Here is a 21,731-nt window from a genome sequence, read left to right as displayed (position 1 = left end):
CCCTCTCCATCAGCTGCACCGGGCGCCCCAGCGAGCCCGGCCGAACCTGCTGCCAGCTGCCTGGGCTCTCTTTCTGCAAGATGGCTCCTACACGGTGACCATTGCGAAGACTCCGCTCTGGGGGCCATCGACGTGTGCAGGGACGGCCTCTGGGCCTCAGCCCCCTGGGACACCAATGCAGGATTGGGCTAGACGGGCGATCCCAGGTGTGATGTCATTTTGACCCCCGGGACCCCAGCCTCCTTTCATCCCGTTCCTCCCACGTCTGGCTCTCCTGTCTCCCATCTCGCAAAGCAGCGCGGAGGAGCGAGCGGACCGGCTTCGTCTCGCCTCGCGTCCGAGCCTCGCAGGCACCGCGGCGCGCGGCGTGCGGGGGAGGCTGCGCGGACGCGGGCGCAGCCCCGGCGCCGGGCGCTCCCGGAAAGCCGGATCCGCCCGCAGGTCGGCCGGGCGGCGGGGGTCCCGCGGGGCGGAAGTGAGAGGCGACGCGTGGGAGGAGGCTGCAGGCTGGGGGCTGGGAGCCCCTCGGCGGCCGGCGCGGTGCGGAGAGCCCGAGCGAGGGCTGCGGCCGCCTCCCGACGCCCGGCGCGCGCCAGCCGGGCCTTTTTTGGCGCTGAGGCCGGGCAGACGCGGCAGGGCCGCCGCCCCCTCCCCGGGACCGGGAGGAGGGGCTGCCTCGGGGGCGCCGCGGCGACCCGGATAGGCCGGGCGAGCGCGGGCAGCGGGCGGCGGCCGGTCGCCGCCTCCTTCCTCCGCGGCGCCATCCCTCGGCGCGCCCAACCCGGAACCCGGAGAGCGCGTGGGGGCGGGGAGGCGAGCGCGCAGAGCTGGCGGGCACCCCCGCGGCCCCCGGCCCCCCAGCCATGTCGGCCGAGGAGATGGTGCAGATCCGCCTGGAGGACCGCTGCTACCCGGTGAGCAAGAGGAAGCTCATCGAGCAGAGCGACTACTTCCGCGCCCTCTACCGCTCCGGCATGCGCGAGGCCCTGAGCCAGGAGGCCGGCGGCCCCGAGGTGCAGCAGCTGCGCGGCCTCAGCGCCCCGGGCCTGCGCCTGGTGCTGGACTTCATCAACGCCGGCGGGGCCCGCGAAGGCTGGCTCCTGGGCCCGCGGGCCGAGAAGGGCGGCGGGGTGGACGACGAGGAGGAGATGGACGAGGTGAGCCTGCTGGCCGAGCTGGTGGAAGCGGCCTCCTTCCTGCAGGTCACGTCGCTGCTGCAGCTGCTGCTGTCCCAGGTGCGCCTCTCCAACTGCCTGGAGCTGTACCGCCTGGCGCAGGTGTACGGGCTGCCCGACCTGCAGGAGGCCTGCCTGCGCTTCATGGTCGTCCACTTCCACGAGGTCCTGTGCAAGCCCCAGTTCCACCTCCTGGCGGCTCCGCCTCAGGCCCCCGGCGACGTCGGCCTGAAGCAGAGGCTGAGAGAGGCCCGGATGACGGGCACGCCTGTCCTCGTGGCCTTGGGGGATTTCCTGGGGGGGCCCCTGGCTCCGCACCCCTACCAAGGGGAGCCCCCGTCCATGCTGAGGTACGAGGAGATGACCGAACGGTGGTTCCCGCTGGCCAACAACCTTCCCCCCGACCTGGTGAACGTCAGGGGCTACGGGTCCGCCATCCTGGACAACTACCTCTTCATAGTGGGCGGGTACCGGATCACCAGCCAGGAGATCTCGGCCGCGCACTCCTACAACCCCAGCACCAACGAGTGGGTCCAGGTGGCCTCCATGAACCAGAAGAGGTAAGCGCCCGGCAGCGCTGCGTCTTTCCCATTCATTCGCCGGCGTCAGCTCCTTCCCCTGGTGTTTACCGGGCGGTCACAGGAGGCTGCGCCAAGGTGGCAGAGGCATCTTCAGGAGTGGCGCTGGCCTTGACACTGGGCAAGGCTCCCAAGGGACCGAGGACTTGCGAGGAAGAAGTGGGCCCCCTGAGGTCAACTAGCTGAGTTGTTCCCTTGCAGGTATTGCGCTTTTAGGCAAACTGCCCCCCCCCTTTTTTTTTTTTTTTGCCTCTTTCCCAGTGGAAAAAAAGAAGTCTGTGGTTTCCTAGAAGGATACGTTAAAAGAAAACTTTCTCCAGTTTACTTTCAATCTTTTCCTTTTGAAGTTAAAAAAAAAATTATTTATTTATTTATTTTTTAGGCTCTAATCCCGATTACAGTGACACACTGGGCAGTAACCTGTAACGCTGTCTTTGGAAGAGTTTCTTGTTGTCACTGACTTAGAAGCTTTCTACATTGGGGCACCAATCCGTGATCAGGAGATAAACATTGGAATTGTACATCCGATTTCTTATTTTTTTTTTAAATTACCTTTCTCATTTTTTGATCCTCTCTTTTGCGTCCCCCCTCTTTGCCGCTTTCATCATTGACCCAAAACTTGAGCCTGGCGATGGTCAGCTACAATTAGAACATTCCAGTCCACCCGGCCTTCTTTCTTCCTTCCCATCCTTCAGATCCCTCCCAACATGCACTTGGGTGACTTGGAGACGGGAAGAAGAGGAAGGGAGAGGGGCGAGAGGAGGGCCCAGAGCCGTTCACAAGTTGGGGGAAGAATCAGTGTGATCCAGGAAAGGACCCTCTCCTCTGGTCCACTCGTACCCATCTCAACCCCTACATGGGCCCTACCCTAAAGTGTGGAGCAAGGAACTGGGGGACTCGCCGCTGGGCAAAGAAAGCTGTAACCATTACACATAATTTTTTTTTTAATATTTTTATTTATTTCTAGGAGATAGAGAGAGAGAGAGACAGCGTGAGCAGGGGAGGGTCAGAGAGAGAGGGAGTCACAGACTCTGAAACAGGCTCCAGGCTCTGAGCTGGCAGTCAGCACAGAGCCCGACGCGGGGCTCGAACCCACGAACCGTGAGATCATGACCTAAGCGAAAGTCGGATGCTTAACCGACTAAGCCACCCGGGCGCCCCAACCATTACACATAATTAAGGGTATGCCAGGCCAGGGCGGAACGGTGGCTTTATTTCTGTTATAACGTAAAATTCATCTTGGAAAGTGTTCTTTTTTTTTTTTCAGATGATAAAAATAATACATAGTTATTCTAGAAAAGTGGAAAAATGGAAAAAAATCAAGAAACAGAAAGAGTATCACTCCTATTCCCTCCTTCACAGAGACAATAACCGTTTGCAGGTTGGCATATTTTCTTCCAACTCCTTTTTTAAGTGCGTTGTTTATACCGTTGAGATGATACCAATTTTAAAATTTGATATCAGAAGTGTTATTTTAAAGCAAATTATAACTAAAGTAACAAAGAAACATTCAGTGTTATGAACAGTGCTCAGATTAGGGATGGAAGTCTTTTTTTTTTTTCTTTATAAGAATATCCTTTTTGTCGTTGGGGTTGGGGGAAGGTATTCCAATAATGCACAAATACGTGCTTAGAAAAATTACGAATGACATGAAAAACCAGCGTAAAAAATGGTACCTGTTGACGTACATTTATATATTTATGCATATGCATGTACCTGTAGGGGTGTGTATGCATCTTATACATACTGTTACTCTAAAGTTGATTAGGCTGTGCTGATTATTATGGCCACTAATATTTCCACTTTGAGAGTTTTTCCTATATGAACAAATGTAGAGCCATCTCACTCTTGTTAATGGCTGTATAGTATTCCAGCATATAGATGTACCATAATGTAATCAGCCCTTTCCTCATTTCATGATCATTTAAGTGCTTCTTTTAAAAAAAAAAATATTTATGTATTTATTTTTAAAGTGACCTGCATGCCCAACTTGGGGCTTGCACTCATGACCCTGAGATTAGGAGTCCACATATTCTACCAACCGAGCCAGCCAGGTGCCCCATATAAGTTGCTTCTGTTTGCCATCATAAACAATACTATATTGAACATCTTGGCATATGTATGCCTGTTTTAGTTGGCATGTATCAGTGAGTCCTATAGGGCAAATTCCTGAAATTCCTGGATAGGTGGGCCAAAGCGTATGAATGTTTTCAATTTTGGTAGCTCTTGCCAAAGTTCCCATCAGAAAATTGTACATATTTCCTCTCCTTGCAGCAGGGTTTGAGCTTGCCAGTTCGTATACTCTTGCCAAGACAAGATATTATCATCATTTTTTACTCCAATCCAATGGGTAAAAACACTAGTGTGAATGTTTCTGCTTAGAAGACAGATTTTTCCTTTCATATATTTATTGGCCTTTTGTATATATTTTGTAAATGGTCGTTGCCAATTAAAAAGAAAATTGGTTTCTCTTTTTCATAGTCATTTCAGAAGTTCTATTTATGTATGTAGAATTAATCTCTTGTCTCTTAGGTAATGTTGCCCATGTTTTCCCCTGTCTTTAATTTATTGTAAGTCCTCAAAAATGAAATCCTCCAAGTAAGCAGGTAGGTGAAATCAGTGACTAGAGCGGTGGGTAGGAATTACCAGGGACCAGAGAGTTACCACCCCACCACAAGAGGCCTCCACCTCTCAGCCACAGCTTGTTGCTGCCACCTAGAAGTGAGGAAGGGTGTTGCCAGACAGGCAGAAACCCTGATTGTCAAACGTTGGCAACTTCTTTGACAAAACAAACATCAACAAAAACAAAAACCTTCTAGACCAGACAAATTGCAGGCCAGCACTGGCCTTGTGAGCCTCTAGTTTTGGACTTCAGATTTAGTGTGTGTGTGTGTGTGTGTGTGTGTGTGTGTGTGTGTGTGTCTGTGTGTCTGTGTAATTTTTTTAAAAGTTTCTTAGGGAGAGTGGGGGAGGGACAGAGAGAGAGGGAGAGAGGAAAAATCCCAGGCAGGCTGGGCACTGTCAGCACAGGGCTTGATGCGGGGCTTGAGCCCATGAACCATGATGAGATCATGACCTGAGCTGGAATCAAGAGTTGAGTGCTTAATGGTCTGAGCCACCAGGTGCCTCCACAGTATATTCTTATATGGAGACATTTTAATTTTTTGGAGTCAAATTTTTTAGTATCCTGTTAGCTTTTAATCTTGCATCGGAAAAGCTTCTGTAACCTAAGCATATACAAATACTCATTATTTTATAGTGTACCTTTTATAGTTTTGTCTTTTTACATTTATATCTGAATGTGTTTGGGAGTTGTTTTTATATCATAAGGTATAATGTAAAGTTATAACATGTTTTCCAAATGTTCCAGTGCCTTCAATACTCCCTGTGATTTGCAGAGCCCGTTACCAGATGCTCATTTCCTGTTTCCATATTGACCATTCCCTTTTCAATAACATACATTTATTTATTTATTATTTTTTATTTTGAGAGAGCATGTGGAAGCAAGAGAGAGAGAGAAACAGAGAGAGAAAGACTCTTAAGCAGACTCTACACTCAGTGTGGAGCCCAACCCAGGGCTCAGTCCCACAACCCTGGGATTGTGACCTGAGCTGAAGTCAAGGGTCCAACCTTAAACTGACTGAGCCACCCAGGAGCCCTGTCACACTTTTAAATTATTGTAGCTTGGTAAACTATTTTATTGTCTCATGGACAATAAAATGGGACTGAGACCCATTTGTTCTGTTTTGTTTTATTTTAATTCTCTTAGCTATTCTTTGTACATTTTCTCCTTCAGATAAACTTTAATTTTTTTTAATGTTTTATTTTAGTTTTTGAGCGACAGAGAGACAGAGCATTAGGGGAGGGGCAGAGAGAGAGGGAGGCACAGAATCTAAAGCAGGCTTCAGGCTTTGAGCTGTCAGCACAGAGCGTGACGTGGGGCTCAAACCCATGAATATGAGTTTGTGACCTGAGCTGAAGTCAGACACTCAATAGACTGAGTCACCCAGGCGCCCCACTTCAGATAAACTTTAGAATCAGTTTGTCAAGTCCTGTTAGAATTTTGACTGGGATTACCTTGTGTTTATCAAGTTGGAGGAGGATTCATAGTTTCGTAATACTTTGCAGCTAGATAAATGGTTCTTTTTTCCATGCATTTATTTAGGTCTTTTGGCCCTTCAGGAAAGGTTTCTTTTGTTAGCTTTGTATAGTCTGTATATATTTTTTATTACAGTTATTCTCAGATATTTTCTAGTTACTGGTTTTTTCTACATAGATGTTTTTTCCCACCAAGTTTTTTTAATTGGATGTCATATGGGAATTTGTAACCTTCATTATCTCTCTCGTACTTAGATTCAGACCTGACGTAAACTAACTGGGAGATCCTTCCTGAAGTCTCAGTTGGTCTAAATATTCAAACTCTGTGCTTCTCTAGCATACTCTCCACCTTGAATTGAAATTTTCTGGTTATGCTTGTTTCTCTCCCTTCCATTCAGGGCCAGTTCCATGTTTATGTATATTCCTACTGCTAACATGGTGTTCAATAAATAATAGATGCTTAAAATGCATAGTTGTTTTGAATTATGGGAATTATGGAACATATTATGTCATTATAATAAAAGTGAATGTATGATTTTATGTTTTAAATGTAACATTATAGTATTTTTATCTTGTAACAGCCATTATGATTATTTAGAATAGCTGAAAAATAATAAGTAACATTTAATTGAACATTTACCCTGTAATAGGTAATGTTCTTACTTCTTTGCATATGTTATTTCACTTATTTTCACAAAGACGGTCTTAGCCACGTTCCCATTTTATAGACTCAGAAACTGAGGCATAGAAAGTTATGGAAATTGCTAAGGTGTGTAATGAGTAACCAAATTGTAAATATCCATTGGATACATAGAGCCATTTAAAATATCTACAGTTTAGCTCTTAGACTAGCAATGACCATCTTAATGCAGTTTTAAAAATTTTCTTTGTAAAAAAAAGTTTTTTTAAATTACTTTTTTCCAAGAAGTGGACCACAGATACTTTGTGGTACTGTGCTGTGTTTCAAATGTTCATTAGCTTTATGTCCTCATTTTTCTAGTCACTGTTGGATGAACAACAAAGATGACATGGCTTCTGTCCTTAAGGAGTTTCTAACTGAGTTTAGATGATGAAACAAGTAAAAATGAAACCTAGAATGGAATTGTTGCTTGGTAATGTGTCTAACACAGTTTCTGGAAACACCGGAGGAAACCTAGAACCTTGATTAAAAGCAGATTTTGGCCTCTGGTCACACAGCATTTCATATCTACCCTGATTCACTGCCTTTGTGATGTATCTGTACTGCTTTACTTTGACAAAGGGGTCAAATGCTGAACAGCCCATTTTCCCCAGGGACTAAATAAAACAGTGTGGTAGTCTCAGCATCTTAAATGGTAAAGGACAGGCACGAACCCTAGTATGGAGAGATTCTGTAAAGCCCTTTGCACTCTGGAGAAAATGGTGCTACATGACCAGTAGTGGACCACCTCCCCACCCCCCACGAAAAAAGGAGGGGAGGAAGGAAGGAAGAGACGGAAGGAAGAGATGGAAGGAGGAAAGAGCTGGATGGAAGGAGGAAAGGAAGGAAGAGACGGAAGGAAGAGATGGAAGGAAGGAAAGAAGAGATGGAAGGGAAGGAGGGAGAGAGGGAAGGGAGGAAGGGAAGTATGTTAGTGTTGTGCCCACACACTTGAAAATGGCAATATGAGTAGATAGCAGTCTTTGAGAGGATGCTTTGAAGTGCAGGTATGCAACACTGCCCAGTGGTCTGAACACGGATTTGATTTCAGGAGTTGTCAGGATAGAATTCTTCACATGTAAAAGCTCGTGTGCCCCCAGTATTACTCGCCTTCCCTCCTCACTTTAATTGCTGATAACTGGCAGGAACTGGCCACTGTTGCAACCATCAGTTCGTTAATTCCTCTATTTCTAATGTTGCATCTAGTCTCTGCGATTGCCTTTCTCTTTTGTTCTGAAATTGGAGTTCTGCATGTGAGTATGGCAAGGCTGGGAGAGAGTGAAGTCTCCTGGCAGAGGTGGAATTGCAGATGTCAGCCTTGGTCGCCCCCTTTTTCTCCGAACCAAAGATGAGTATTGGGGGGCCCTTCTAGAGTCATGGAACCCTGGGGAGATTTTGTCCTCTGTGGTTACATTGCAGTGGAGCCTGAGAATAGAGAGTAGTGTGAGGGAAAGAAAACTATGTGTCTGTTCATCCTCTCCCTGCCCCCACCTCTCTGTGTTTTTGGCCAATAGTTTAAGTTGTTTTGTGTGCTGGGGTTTCTGAGACAGGGTAGTAGGTAGCAACCGCGACCACTTCTGTTCCTAGCTTTTGCTTTCTGCCTTCCCTGGTCCCTAGGGAAGGTTAGTCTGTAGGGAAGCTGCAGAAGGGGAAAGGACCCAAAGATGTGAGAAAAGTTCTTGCCATTTTGCTCTGATGTTTACTTTAATGGGAACAAACTTTCTATGTAGCAAGCCATGACAGTGGTTTACATTTCTTGAGCTCTTACTCTGGGCTACATGGTGTAGTCAGTTTCAGATGTCACTTCCTGTTTCATCCTCACAGCATGTCCCCAAAGGGGAGACTGAGACTCAGTGAGTTTAATTAGCTTGCACAGTTTCAGGGCCAGCACTCTAAGCCACCCAGACGTCTGGTCACCTGCCTCCCTACAGTTGTATGTAGCTACTGTTAATCTGTGCACCTGTGTTCAGCGTGTTTTATGTCACTGCACTTTTAAGGATTTAATGACCTCTTTTTGGCTTAAAGTCAAGTAGAAATTCACTTTTATTTCTCTTCACTGTAAGTCAGTCAAGTATATAGCCACAACACATCATTATTTGGCTTAAAAATTCTTTTTACCCCCTGAATGTAGTGTGTCAGGGATCAATATTAAGAAAGTATTGTAGAGATAATATATGTTTTTTTAAAAATTCATAGGTTGGATTCATACTTTTATCATTCTGGAGGTGAAGAGTAGAAGAAAGTTGCAAATGGAGTGCTACACAGTGAGAATTTATGGACGAGAAAGCACTTTGTACATAATTCCAGAGTATGTTATGGCAGTGACTGTTGCAGTTAAGAAATGAGAAGCAGACCTTCTTGGAGTTGAGAGATGTAGGCTTCTGACCTCTATTTTTTTTTTTAATGTTTTATTTATTTCTAGGAGAGAGAGAGAGAGAGTGTGAGCAGGGGAGGGTCAGAGAGAGAGCGAGTCACAGACTGAAACAGGCTCCAGGCTCTGAGCTGGCAGTCGGCACAGAGCCCGACGCAGGGCTCGAACCCACAAACCGTGAGATCATGACCTAAGCGAAAGTCGGACCCTTAACCGACTAAGCCACCCAGGCGCCCCTCTTCTGACCTCTTTCTGCAAGTGTTCCCCTTTTCAGCTCTTACTGTGTGTGATACTGTGTTTTTCCCTACTTCACAGATGGGGAAACAGGCTCAGATGACCTGAGACTCAGTGACTCGTCCAAGGTCGCATAGCTGTTGAGTAGTGGAGCTGAGATTTCCGCGTATAAACCTCGGCTCATAATCCTCGGCAGTGTCTCTTCATTAAGTGGTCTGTTTTGGGGTGGCAATTTCATCTTAAAATCAATCTTGAAAAGTTTCTTCTCTTCAAGTGTATTTGAGCATGCCGGGGTCTGGAGAGATGGAACTGTTTACGTTTAACTGCCTATTCATTCAACCCTTACATGTTTGCTTAGGACAAATGATTATGCTGGATGAATATTAAAACCTGTTTTGATCTGAGAAAATTTACTATCTGTGTACCTTTGGGGAGCAAAAACAAATTGTGGGCTGGTAAAATTTAGTGCTTATTTACAAGCTTTATTTCCTTTGGTTCCCCAAATTTGCACACATAGAGAGGGCATCATGGTCAGATTTTAAGGACCATTGGCAGCAGGAAAAGTAAGCAACATGAACCAGAGACCCCCCAGTAACTGCCACCCCAGCGAAGTCTATTGGCATGAAATCCTGAACGGCTGGCTGGGTTTAATGGACAATATGAGGTTCTTGTTGAAGAGTCCTCTGTTCATTCTCTGATTTGAAAAACAAAATGAAACCAGAACTCATTTACACATACACATTTTATGCACCTTTGAAAACACTGTACTGTAGGTGGCCAGTTCTAGCATGTTCTATGTCATAGGGCATCAGTGTTTATTAAACACCTGTTCACGGATCGGGCATGGACGTCTTATTCACTGTTTCTTCTTCTTCTGTCCTCTTATGTACGGTTTTCATTATTTGTGGTCTCTACCCTGTTTCTTTCTTAGAATATTTTTACTGTTGAAGATATTGTTGTGTTGCCAGTAGATGTGACTTCTAAATTTACGTGGTCTACTTTCTTTATTTCAAACACTGGAAAACAGAGAAATTATCTTATCTCTGTGTAGTACTTGCTGATAAACTGTTTGCTGTAATTGTCTTGACCGTCGTGTGATGGGTATTACCCCCATACTGGAGATGAGGACGTGGGGTGTTTGGGCCAGGGTCTCCGGATATGTGCTTTAGATCTTTTGGTTGCATTGCGCTCTGCTAACACTACAGTAAACTTGAGACTGGTGCATATATCATGTAGACTGACCCAAATGTTTCTCCTGTCTGGTCTTCAAGGAGTCCGTTAATCTCTGCGAGCTATATTGAAACAAATTAGTTTTTTCTTTTCAACGCAAAAGTTGTGAGACTTTTATCTAGCATCTGAAGCCAATGAGCAGTGCTTAACTGTGTCACTGATACGGGGCTTAACAGCAGTGTATTCCCTTTTTACATTTTTTTTTCTATTATGATAGGTGAGCATTTGTTGATTTTAGTATTTGTTGAGTTAACATGTGTAAGTATCCTAAGAATGCTGTTTCAAAATATGTTTAATTATTTCAGTGCTTTTGTACCCCTGCATTATTTGTTGTGAAGCAATATATAGGGTGCCCTCATATGGAGCAGGGGGCAAGTGATCTGTGTGGGTGCCCTTGTGGTAGAGGGGTCTCTGAACCACCCTTTAGTGACCACCCTTAGTATATGCCTGGCTGTGTAGGAGGAGTTAGTGTGTACCTAAGGTAGATCCTACCCACTAGGTAGGAAGAATGGGAAACGTTCTGAGTAGACAGACAAGGGATTGAGGTGGTTATGCATCTCTCCGTCAGCACTTGCTCCCACTGCTAAAAGAAGCATTAAGTTTACTGTATACAGAATATCTTTGGTTCTTGGCCTAAGACTAAGCAAGACTACTCTCTTGCTCTATTGAATTGCTTATCTCCAATGGCAAAAGCTTGGAAAGTGCATCATTCTTATGAATTCTAGGGGTAAGAGTGAAATTTGAGATGTCATTTGGTCATTCCTCTGTCCCCGGACACCCAACGTGGAGAGCTAATTTTCTTCAGGTATCCGGCACATTCCACACTCTGCTTTAGCAGTTCGTGCCATTGTCTTACTTCTTAAGATCAAAAAGAACTGACTCTCTGGGCCTTTTGTATCTCTCTTTCAGGTCTAACTTCAAGCTTGTGGCCGTCAATTCAAAACTCTATGCCATTGGTGGGCAGGCCGTTTCTAATGTTGAGTGTTACAATCCTGAGCAGGATGCGTGGAATTTTGTGGCACCCCTCCCAAATCCTTTGGCTGAGTTCTCTGCATGTGAGTGTAAGGGGAAAATTTACGTCATTGGAGGATACACTACCAGAGGTAAGTGAAAGGGCTAAGTAAGTGGTCCTCTTCTGTGTGAGCTTCCTCAGCCTGGGGAAGGGCAGGAGGGCAGGAGGGCGCCAGAGGAAGCACTCTGGCATACATTGTGATCTTATACGTTAAATACTGTATATTTACATACCTGGGAGGAAGAGAGTTGTATATTACAGGGGTGGTTTGGACAGGAGGGACCTTTGATGCTTCTGTGTGAGCCTGAGAATTGAATGGGGTAGAGGGAGCTATGAAGAGAATATGTATTTTCTTTTTGTTTTGAAAACCCACCCTTGTGGTCAGTCGTCCTGTGACTTGACTGGGTAATCCCATCCTTCTTCCCAAACACATCCAACACAGAATTTAGGGCCAAACCTCCTTGCGGATCTTTGTTTCCACTTTCCCCCTTTTTGAGCACAGATATATCAGATGGTTTCCAGAAGCTCAGCCCTAGGCTGTTGTCCACATATCACAAGAGGGTCTTAAGAGACACGGATGTAAGAGACTCTCTTGATCCAGAGGTGAGAGGTGGTTGTGCTCTTTATTGAACTGCACGTAGGTGTTTTTCACTTTTTGGTGGGTATTGGATAGTTAATCATTTGGAAATAAGTTTCTCTGGTAGGTTTTATACTACTGTTCTTGGTAGGAAGCATCTCACATGGTAGTGATAGAAAAGAGCATGGTTGTGGTAAGCGAGGCAGCGGTGGGCCACCAGGAAAAGCTGTGTCTTTTCCTTTCATCCCTCTCTCCCACTTCTGTCCACATTACCTCTTGTGGACAAAGACATTTGTTTCTTCATTTGGTCTGCCTGTAAAACACTCAGAACTTATAAACAAGGTGTAACTGGACTATTAGGACTTTTAGCTACGTTGAAGTAGTAGAGTTACCATTTTATCTCTCCTTTGCGGTACAAGATGGGAGGGCAGAGCTCTCCAGCCCTGGGTGACAGTAAGCATGGAGAAATGATGCTGATGTGCAGCTTTGTAAAGGACAGAAATCCACATGCTAATATAGTGTAGGTGCCAAAAAGTATTCGTACCATAGCCAAATGTGTCTTGTTTTGGGGATTTATGTTAGAGGAAGAAGTTCAATGTAAATCATATTATGAGCATCTGGTTTAGTGTGTGTGTGTGTGTGCGCACGCACGCACACACAAAAGATTCTGAGTAACAACACATCTTCGAGTGTCTCTAAACAGTTGATCTGGTGGAGAGGATGGTGAGTGGTGTTTTAGTCTCCTGTGGCCGACTTAGCAAACTTAGGCACAACTTAGTGGCCTAAGCCAATAGAAATGTATTCTCTCACAACTCTAGAAACCAAAAGCCTGAAATCAAGTGGTGCCTTTGAAGGCACTAGGGGAGACTCTTTCCTTGCCTCTTCTAGGTTTGATGGCCCCACACGTTCCTTTGCTGGTGGCTGCATCACTCCAGCCTCTGCCTCCCTCTTCAAGTACCTTCTTTTCTGAGTGTACCCGTGTCCTTTCCTCTTCTGTCTCTCGTAAAGACACACTCCTCCTTGGATTTTAGGGCTCACTGGATAATCCAGGATGATCTTCTTCTCTTGAGATCCTTAACTTAATGACATCTGCAAGGCTCTTTTTCCCAAGTAAGTTTACATTCAGAGTTTTTGGGGGTTATGAGGTAGACATATCTTTTTGGGGGTCACTGTTGAACTCACTACAGGTGCTGTTTATGCATTCAAGGAGAGGCAGTGACCAAGAGGAGTACATGGGAAGCAGTGAGTTGTTTTTGTTTTTTTAAACACCCTCAAGTTTTCATCACTGTATAGCTATTCCCAATGTCCCTCTCTAGTGACTCTCCACTGAAGATAATTGTCAGCTTTTTTGTTATAAATAATAGAAAAAAAAAAAAGAGACCTAGCAGTCATTTCTCTTACCGTCAACATTGGTGTTCAGGTTACAGTGGTCAACTTTATATACTTAACTAAACCATAGCCCCCAGAGAATTCTTGTGTATGCGTATGTACCTCTGTGTGTGTCTGTGTGCCTTTTCTCCCGGGAAAGTAAATACAGTTATTTACTTAGGACCATTTCTAAGAATTCTGATCCTCCCTAGATTTTGTGACACAGTATGCACCCTGTGGGCTGATATAATGCACACATATCCCTTGGCTTCCCTCTGACCAGGAGTTGGGATGCATTGACAGGCAGCCCTATAATCCAAAGAGTACTCTCCTGGTAGATTTCCTAGTTTTTCCATGACCCTGGCTGAGCAAATGTTCTTTAGATTTGACCTGGAAAACCCTTGCTTGTGTGTTTTCTAGTTTTTCAAGCCACTACTAATGTACCTTCTTCACTTGGGCCACCCACGATGGTTCCTGTCCTGGGCTCCGCGAGCCAAATACCTGTGATGGGATGGTTGGGTGATGCGGATGGATGGATGTTTGTGTAAGGGTTGAAAATGGGTTTTTTGAGATGAGAGGGCAGGACAGTTCCTTGGACTCTGAAACACCCCTCCTCTTCGGCTTGGGATCTTCCCAGTTCTTCCTAATGGTTACCTGCATTTAAAATAGGAAATCGTAATTGTCATAAAACAGAATGCAGGGCTCAAAGTTGCATTCTTAGTCTGCTGACTTAAGTTAGGTAGACTTTTAAAATTTAGTAAGTAATAGTTCACGATTTTTATGATGGCTACTTGACTAGATTAATTCTATGTCAGGCACTGAGGACGTGAAAAGAAATTCAGTAGAGAGCAATAGTAACCACTCAAGGGAAGAAGGGTGATTTGTTAAAGTTCAGAGTCTCCTATAAATGTAAAAGTGAAAAGATTATTCCACCAACTCAAACCACCTCGTCATGGTCTGGGCTCTTGTTGGGTGAGGAGAGAAAACATTTACAGAGGACCTGGGAAGACCTTCAGACCTGGGACCGAGAGATGCATGGGAGGCTCACTAGAATAAGTCCTTTGTTCATGTGGTGGGAAGCCAGGTTACTAAGGAGCACTTTTCGATAGACTGGTAACCAAATTCCCCTGGACTGTCTCCTAGGATGAGTTTTATCACAATAGCTATAGCGAAGAGGAATACAGGGAGGTATTAGTGTGGGTGGAAAACAGAAGGACAGTCTCCTGAAGCTGTAACAATTGTGGAGCTTCTGCAGACGTGCGGACACGTGCGCACGCAGGATTTGGTCTCCTTTTAGTTCTTTCTGTGCCCTCTTAGAGCGCTCGCCTTGGTACCAGAGGCCGTGGTGGAGCTCTCTCCTCACTGCCGACGGTGGGCGGGTCCTTCTGTCTCTGGAGGAAGCATCTCACCCTGTACTTACGCGTCCGTTCCCAGGCCGAGCTGCCTCTTCCACGGATGGATTTTGTTGTTTGTTTAAACAACAACAGCAAACAGAAAGTTCATTCTTTCTGATAACTCAGAGCATGTTTTTCTCCTGCTGAGGCTAAAATATTCCATTTATTCTTTCCTAGAGGAGAAGAGGATAAATCAGAACAATTAAAAAAAGAAAAACGAAACTAGATGTTTTAAATCTCACAAGCATTTTTCAAAAAAAGAGTAGGCAATATTTTTTCCTTAAAGCAGCTGTGAATTCAAGGTAATGGTAGAGCAGTCTTCCATCTACTTTCTGATTTTATCCACCCAACTAGCCGTCTGTTGTGAAGCAGGCACGGGGAGAGGGAAGGGCCTCTGTTAAGTTTGTCTCTGCTGCTGCGGTCAGGAAATAGGATTGCCAGGTGATCCCACAGCTGATGGCCACACGTGAGACTTCGTGGGTTTCTCTTGACTTGGCAGTTATGTGTTACTGCATTTAGACAACCCCTGAAGATCTTGCTTGGCTTCCTTGTCTCGTGTAGAAGAGTTGGTTGTTAAGAGTAGATCCTTGGGGGCTGGCCTGCCATCTGGATTAAGAAGTCAGTAATTCTGCAGGTACTGAGGAGAGTTCCAAGGCCCCGATTCTGTTTTCGTCGGATGGGTGGTTCTGAAATACGGAGGGGTGGCAGGGAGGAGGAGATGCTCTAGTCACAGCTGGCCGTGTCCTGGCCCTGTTGATTTGGGGAGCCTCCCAGGGAGGGGACGTGCCCGATGAGAGGCGAGGGAGATGATTCCAAACAGATCTCCTGTCGCCACTTCAGAAACCACCATCCAACCTCTGCGTCTCTGAAATAGTTTTGCCTCTGTGCTACCGAATTATTCTGGTGGGGGTAGGTGTTTGTGACTGCCGAGGCAGGCGGTGGTGTGTGACTGTAGCCATGTCATTCTGAGGCTGCTTTCTTCATTTCAGACCGCAACATGAACATTTTGCAGTACTGCCCCTCTGCCGACATCTGGACGCTCTTTGAAACATGCGATGTCCACATTCGCAAGCAGCAGATGGTATCCGTCGAGGAGACCATCTACATCGTGGGGGGCTGTCTGCACGAACTGGGGCCCAACCGGAGGAGCAGCCAGAGCGAGGACATGCTCACTGTGCAGTCCTACAACACGATCACGCGGCAGTGGCTCTACCTCAAGGAGAACACGTCCAAATCCGGTCTTAACTTGACTTGCGCCCTTCACAACGATGGCATCTACATCATGAGCAGAGACGTTACCCTGTCGACCAGCCTGGAGCATCGGGTTTTCCTCAAGTACAACATCTTTTCAGATAGTTGGGAAGCATTCAGGCGTTTCCCAGCCTTTGGACATAACTTGCTGGTTTCCTCTCTCTATCTGCCCAATAAAACAGAAACATGACTGAACTGACTTAGAATTTAAAAGAAACCTGGTTCAAGACAAAAACAAAAACAGAAACAAAAAAAAGAAAGAAAGGAAAAGAAAAAACCCGTAGTGTCCTATTTCAAGGGAGACCAATTTCTAAAGGGAAAACATGGGTTAAAGTAGGTCACGTGTACAATAGCTGTAAATAAGCTTACTTAAACTAATTACTTGAAAACTTGCGGAGAAAAGAGACCAACTTTATTATTTTTTTAATTATTGATTTTTAAATGATGGGAACAAATCCATGATAATATTTTCATCCAAATATGATACCCTTGGGCCACTGACTGAACCTGATCATCAGAAAGAAGATTCATTGTGTCTGCTTTAGTAAAGGGCCAAAGCCAATAATTGACATTGAATGGTAAAGATCATTTTGATATCTGTGTTCTTTAGGTCACTTGAAATATCATTAATACCTTGACAGGTTTTTTGTTTTTTGTTATTCGTTCTTCATTTACTTGACAAACACTTATGTTAACACTATCATTCACCCTCTTCTTCCCTCATTCATACTCATGTATACTTTCCAGTGGTTTAAAATAGGATTCTAGGTTTAGGTATTTTATTTGCACACTACTTTCCAGGAAACTTACGATGATGGGAGCCTACAGTGAGTCATTGCAAGCATCCGGTCCACCCAAAAACTTGCATAAAAACATGCAGCTATTTTTCCAAACTCTTTGCAATTATGTGTACTGAATAGATAGGCAGATATAACTTCTTATTTCATGTATGTGGCCGATTGGAAATTTATGTGGTCTGATAGGTTGCAGTGCTAGGCATTCTGTGTTGTTTAAAAGAGAAGATATATTGTTTCAAAGGATGGAGATAAATATATATATTTTTGAAATCGAGTCTTAAATGAGAAGGGGACACCAAATAAGAAAAAATAGTTTGCCTTTAAGAGTTGCTTTTAATGAATGTATTGGACTTAGTTTTTTTTTTTTTTTTAAGATAAAACAGATGCCTTTATCATATTTGGATGAGGCATCTTTGTAATTTAATCTTAGCCTTTTAATTCATGCTTTGTTTTTATGAGGTAAGGTGAGGATAGCTGTGAAACGTTTGTGCTAGAGAGGGGGAGAAGCTCTTGTAGAAGTGGAATGGCTTCTGGTGGTATTTCTGAAATTTAACTAGGTTGTTAAATCAGGTGGAACTCAGCTCAAGCAGTCGTTTTCAGTAAGTCAGTTGACACGAGTAAAAGCTTCTGCCAGTGAAAGGTCAGCATCCCTTACGGAAATTTTTTTGATTGAAAAACTCTTTCTGAATTTCTCTGATCTTTTGTAATGGAATCAGTGAATCTGTGAGCTGGATTCTGTCTTTCTGTTATAATATTCCAGTACAGCAGTACAGACTTTGAAGAAAGTCCCACAGAAAACCAGAAATGGTGACGGCACATTCTTGCATTCACCAGACACCCAGCACCTCCGGTGTGCATTCACTGTGCGGATGTGGCGCAGGGGAGTCGAGTTCTTCAGCAGAGTTCTTAAGTGTATCAAGAGTCACTACGGAGTTCCTTTACAACCGTGGCCTCCTAATATAGTTAACTATAACTTTAAGGGCCTGGTTGTAAAAATTTTACTTGCACAACTTTTCAGAAATACTTCTATTAAGTGAAATGAGGCAAGACTTTATTGTGGACATGGAGACAGATCTTTGATCTTGTCACCAATAATCATATCAGTACTCTACTTAACACTATTTAAGGGTTTTTAAGCCATATCCATTTATTTGCAAATACGTAGCCTTTAAAAAAGAAACTGAACTGAAATCTTGGGGATGGTACTTTAATAATAGATTTTTATTAATTTATATTCATTATAGAATTGAATTTCCAGTGATCCATAATTTCGTTGCATATATTTAAAAATCTAATTTATTTTAGATAGTGTTAACTTTTGTTGTGACAGATCTTAACTTTTTTAAAGCTTAACCTTGTATATTCAGAAGATCCTAACCAGTTGAATTAGTTCTAAACAAATTAGACCTTAGCTTGTAAATAACCACGTCATATAAAATGTAATATTGTGGCTGCCAACCAGTTTTCTTCCTCATTACATTCTCTGGGTCCGTTTTCCCAATACCAACAATTAGATTCTTGGACCAAGTGAAGGCATACTCTGATCCACAAAGCTCTTTTTATAAACCAGGTTTGATGTGTGTGTATATGTGCATATTATCTGTATGTGTGTGTGTGTGCGTGTGTGTGCACATGCACTGGCATATTATTAGCTCTAAGATACACGACTTCTAACAAAGTTTTGTTACTCTGGGCTGCCACGGGTACTTCGGCAAGGCGGAATGTGCAGTAGGAACGCATCTGTGCATTTGGCACATCTTCCTGCTCTGCACAGCAGCTATGTTGGCATTTTGAGGATAATTTTAATTTAGCTGTGTTCTCTTGTTGATGCCAATGTTGTATTCAAGACTCTACCTATGATGAGGATAATGTTGCTTTGAAAATTCCCTGTCACCCCCCCCAAGGACTTTGCTTTTTTATTAAGTTTTTATTTTAATTCCAGTGTAATTAACATACAGTGTTATATTAGTTTCAGGTGTACAATACAGTGCTGTTTGATGATATCCCTCTATTTCCTTCCTTTCTCTGAATGCTTTATCCTTTACTGAAATGCTTCTGAGGGTTGCCAGCCTCCCACTGTGGAGAAGGGAGTTGCTGGGGGACCCCTGTGGTAGCCAATCCCCCCCCCCCCCCCCCCCCCGGAAGCCACCAGTTTTACTAAGAGAGAGTGGTCTGAGTGGCAGAGTGAGTCCTGAGTGTGGATTGGTAGAGGGAGGTTGGTTCTTTCTGTCACTCTTTCTGGCTCTTCTCCACACCCTTGCTTTCAGTGGCCTTTCCCCTTAGCATCTTTTAAAGTTTTTCTGATGAAAGTCTAAGAGTTTATTATTTCAACAGTGTTGGTTAAGTTATAACAATGAAGTACTGAGAAGGTTACGAATTCTAGTAAGAAACATATAAATTAAGATGAAGCATGAATACCAAAGAGAATTTAACTCGGCCATGTTTTTTTGAACCAAAATCCCAAGTAATTCCAGTAGATATCAATTAAAGTTGTATGGAGATGGACAAAGCTTTTTCTCTACAAAGGGAATTAAAAATAAATGCTTGTTCTCTTTAAGTAAAGAATTAATGAGCATTTTGGATGCCATGTTTTTAGATTTACAGGTAAAGTCATGACCCTACCTGTTTGGCCATACAGGTAAATCGAGTGGAAAGACCTTGGCCTTCTTGGTCAACCAGCATTTAATGAGCAGTGGCTTAATGCAGAGCACTCGTGAGGCAGCATAGCGACAGAAAGGGAATATGGGTGAGTTGTTGGATGGCTTTCTCTTAGGCCAGGGCTGGGGCATATATGATATCTGGGCCACCGTTCTCTGATGGCGGCATTATGAATGAGTAGCACTCCTTTCCTCTGTGCCAGGAATTGGTCTCACAATCCATGCCATCAGTGCTTCCAGGCACCTGTTGCCCATCCATCAGAGTGAGGTGCATGCAGCCTGCCATCCCCGCCTTACAGGACTGACTGAATTAGGTGAGTAGATACCACCCAAAATGGCTTTGGAAACAGTGAGCTGATTCAACTCAGTTCCCTGGTTCCCAGAAATATGTACAGAAAGCCTGTTGTGTGCAAGGCGGTGCTAAGACTTAGGGATGTAGACGTAAGCGAGCCACTGTCTCTGGCCTTGAAAAGCTTCCTGTGAAAATGTTCGCCATAATCATTGTGACTAGTATCCTCAAAGATGCCCACTTCTGTCAGGCACACTGGGGCTCTTTGGCCTGGCTGCCTCCTCAGTCCTGATCCAGTCTGCCCACTGCTTCCTGATTTACTAGCAGTTACAATGAACCAGCTCTTCTCTAAATTGGAAGATCACAAGCTGTGTTTTTGTTTTAACAGTAGGCTTTTTTTCCTCACTACTTTTCATTGTCTTCTCTGTACTTCATTTTTCAAAAAAAAAAGATGATGTGCTGTAAAGATAATTACTAGGCACCACAGCCTGTGTGGCTAAGGGGTCAGCAGCTTGATCCCATGAGAAGGAAGAGCAAAGCCAGGGAAGTAAGTATGGGGGGAGGCACGTGTGAGTTCATACCTATGCCTTTAAAACACTTCCGTAGAAAGTATTGCTAAGTGGTCTTTAAGATGCTAGTCCTGACTCTAAGTCAGTTGTCTTTGCCTGTGTGGTAACTTTTGAACGTGGCTTTCTGTCCTTATGTTTCATTCACGTAATATTTGTTTTTCATATTGTGTTAATTTAGAAACACAATATAAAATGCATACCAATTGGCGTACACCGACTTCTGTCCTTGACATAACCAGTTTTATTCGTTCCTGCAGGAGACACTAAATGTAAAAAATGGTCAACTTTGCAGAGCAAAAAAGCACTGAAATGACTTTGGTGGGGTTGGCTGGTGCTTTATCAAATGGACGTCATAGTTTATTACTAGTCAAGAAAACGAAAATGTAATTTTCATTGTGTCGTTTTTCTGAAAAAAATTCTTAAGGGTTCCTTAGATGTCTCTACAATGTTTTCATATCTAGTGGTCATTTTAGGAAAATTGGTAACCTGTAGAATGAATAATTATGTTTTGTTATGACTGACATTTTGTTAAAAGGTTGTATTGTGTCTTCAAGTGTGGCTTAAAATGTAAACATTATGATAGGATTCATTTAAATACAACAATGCCTATGATGCACTCACTCAAATAGCATTCATTTTGTGTTTAGAACTAGAACTATAGAAGAAAATCTCTTCAAATAAAATAGTTCTAAATCTTAACAGTCCATATTGTTGTCCATCAGGTACCATGTACCAGCTGTGCCATCAGGGCTGTGCCAGAGTAGAGAGGAAACAGGTGAAGCCTGAGCCAGGTCCCTTGGATGGAGAGTTCCTGACTCGCTGGGAAGGCCAGACTAACACTTAGGAACCAGCTAGAGAGGCGGCTGTCCTGTGGGAAGATGAGCCAAATGGGGCAGCCGAGACTACGAGAGCCTTTAGTGTTTGGAGAAGCGGGATCTGGGAGGAGGATCTCCGAGTCCTTAGAATTCTGAAGTCTCAATCCCACAGTTCAGTTACAGCGCCCCTCTTCCACCCTGTTTTCCAGTGTTTCCCACTGTTTTTTTTTTTTTTTCAATGTTTATTTTGAGAGAGACAGAAACAGAGCACACAAGCAGGAGAGGGGCAGAGAGAGGGGGGAGAGAGAATCCCAAGCAGGCTCCACACTGTCAGCACAGAGCCCAGTGCAGGCCTTGCACTCACGAACCGTGAGATCGAGATCATGACCTGAGCTGAAGTCAAGAGCCATAAACTTAACCTACTAAGCCACCCAGGCACCCCAACCACTGTTTCCTTGTAAGTACCCCTTCCTCCAGGAAAACTGAACTACACAACTTGCTTTTGAGGCTGGGAGGGGCTGGGGCAGCCTCACAAAATGAGGTCAGTTACTCGATGATGTCCCATGGATATCCATTCCCTTTTATCCTTTCGTTGCCCCACGTGTAGGAACATACCTGCACACACATGCCCTTCTTA

The 21,731-nt window shown here is 44.4% G+C and overlaps 1 protein-coding gene across 2 annotated transcripts; it reads left to right on the top strand.

Annotated features, from left to right (window-relative positions):
• Positions 1 to 770: 770 nt before the first annotated feature.
• Positions 771 to 20,978, top strand: KLHL42 (kelch like family member 42). Of its 2 annotated transcripts, XR_005529970.1 has the most exons (4): positions 771 to 1,735; positions 11,275 to 11,468; positions 15,706 to 19,510; positions 19,625 to 20,978. XR_005529970.1 is itself a non-coding variant. In XM_039240838.1 (3 exons), exons 1-3 carry the CDS (start codon positions 864 to 866, stop codon positions 16,155 to 16,157), a joined length of 1,518 nt encoding a protein of 505 aa, XP_039096769.1. In that variant the 5' UTR covers positions 771 to 863; the 3' UTR covers positions 16,158 to 20,978. The 2 variants fall into 2 exon arrangements, 1 of the variants encoding a protein (XP_039096769.1); XM_039240838.1 differs by having other exon boundaries at positions 15,706 to 20,978.
• The last annotated feature ends 753 nt before the right edge of the window (positions 20,979 to 21,731 follow it).

This window comes from Hyaena hyaena, unplaced genomic scaffold (genome assembly GCF_003009895.1).
Source record: "Hyaena hyaena isolate Hyena2069 unplaced genomic scaffold, ASM300989v1 scaffold_182, whole genome shotgun sequence".
NCBI classification, from domain to species: Eukaryota; Metazoa; Chordata; class Mammalia; order Carnivora; family Hyaenidae; genus Hyaena; species Hyaena hyaena.
This window is presented reverse-complemented; position numbering and strand designations above follow the sequence as displayed.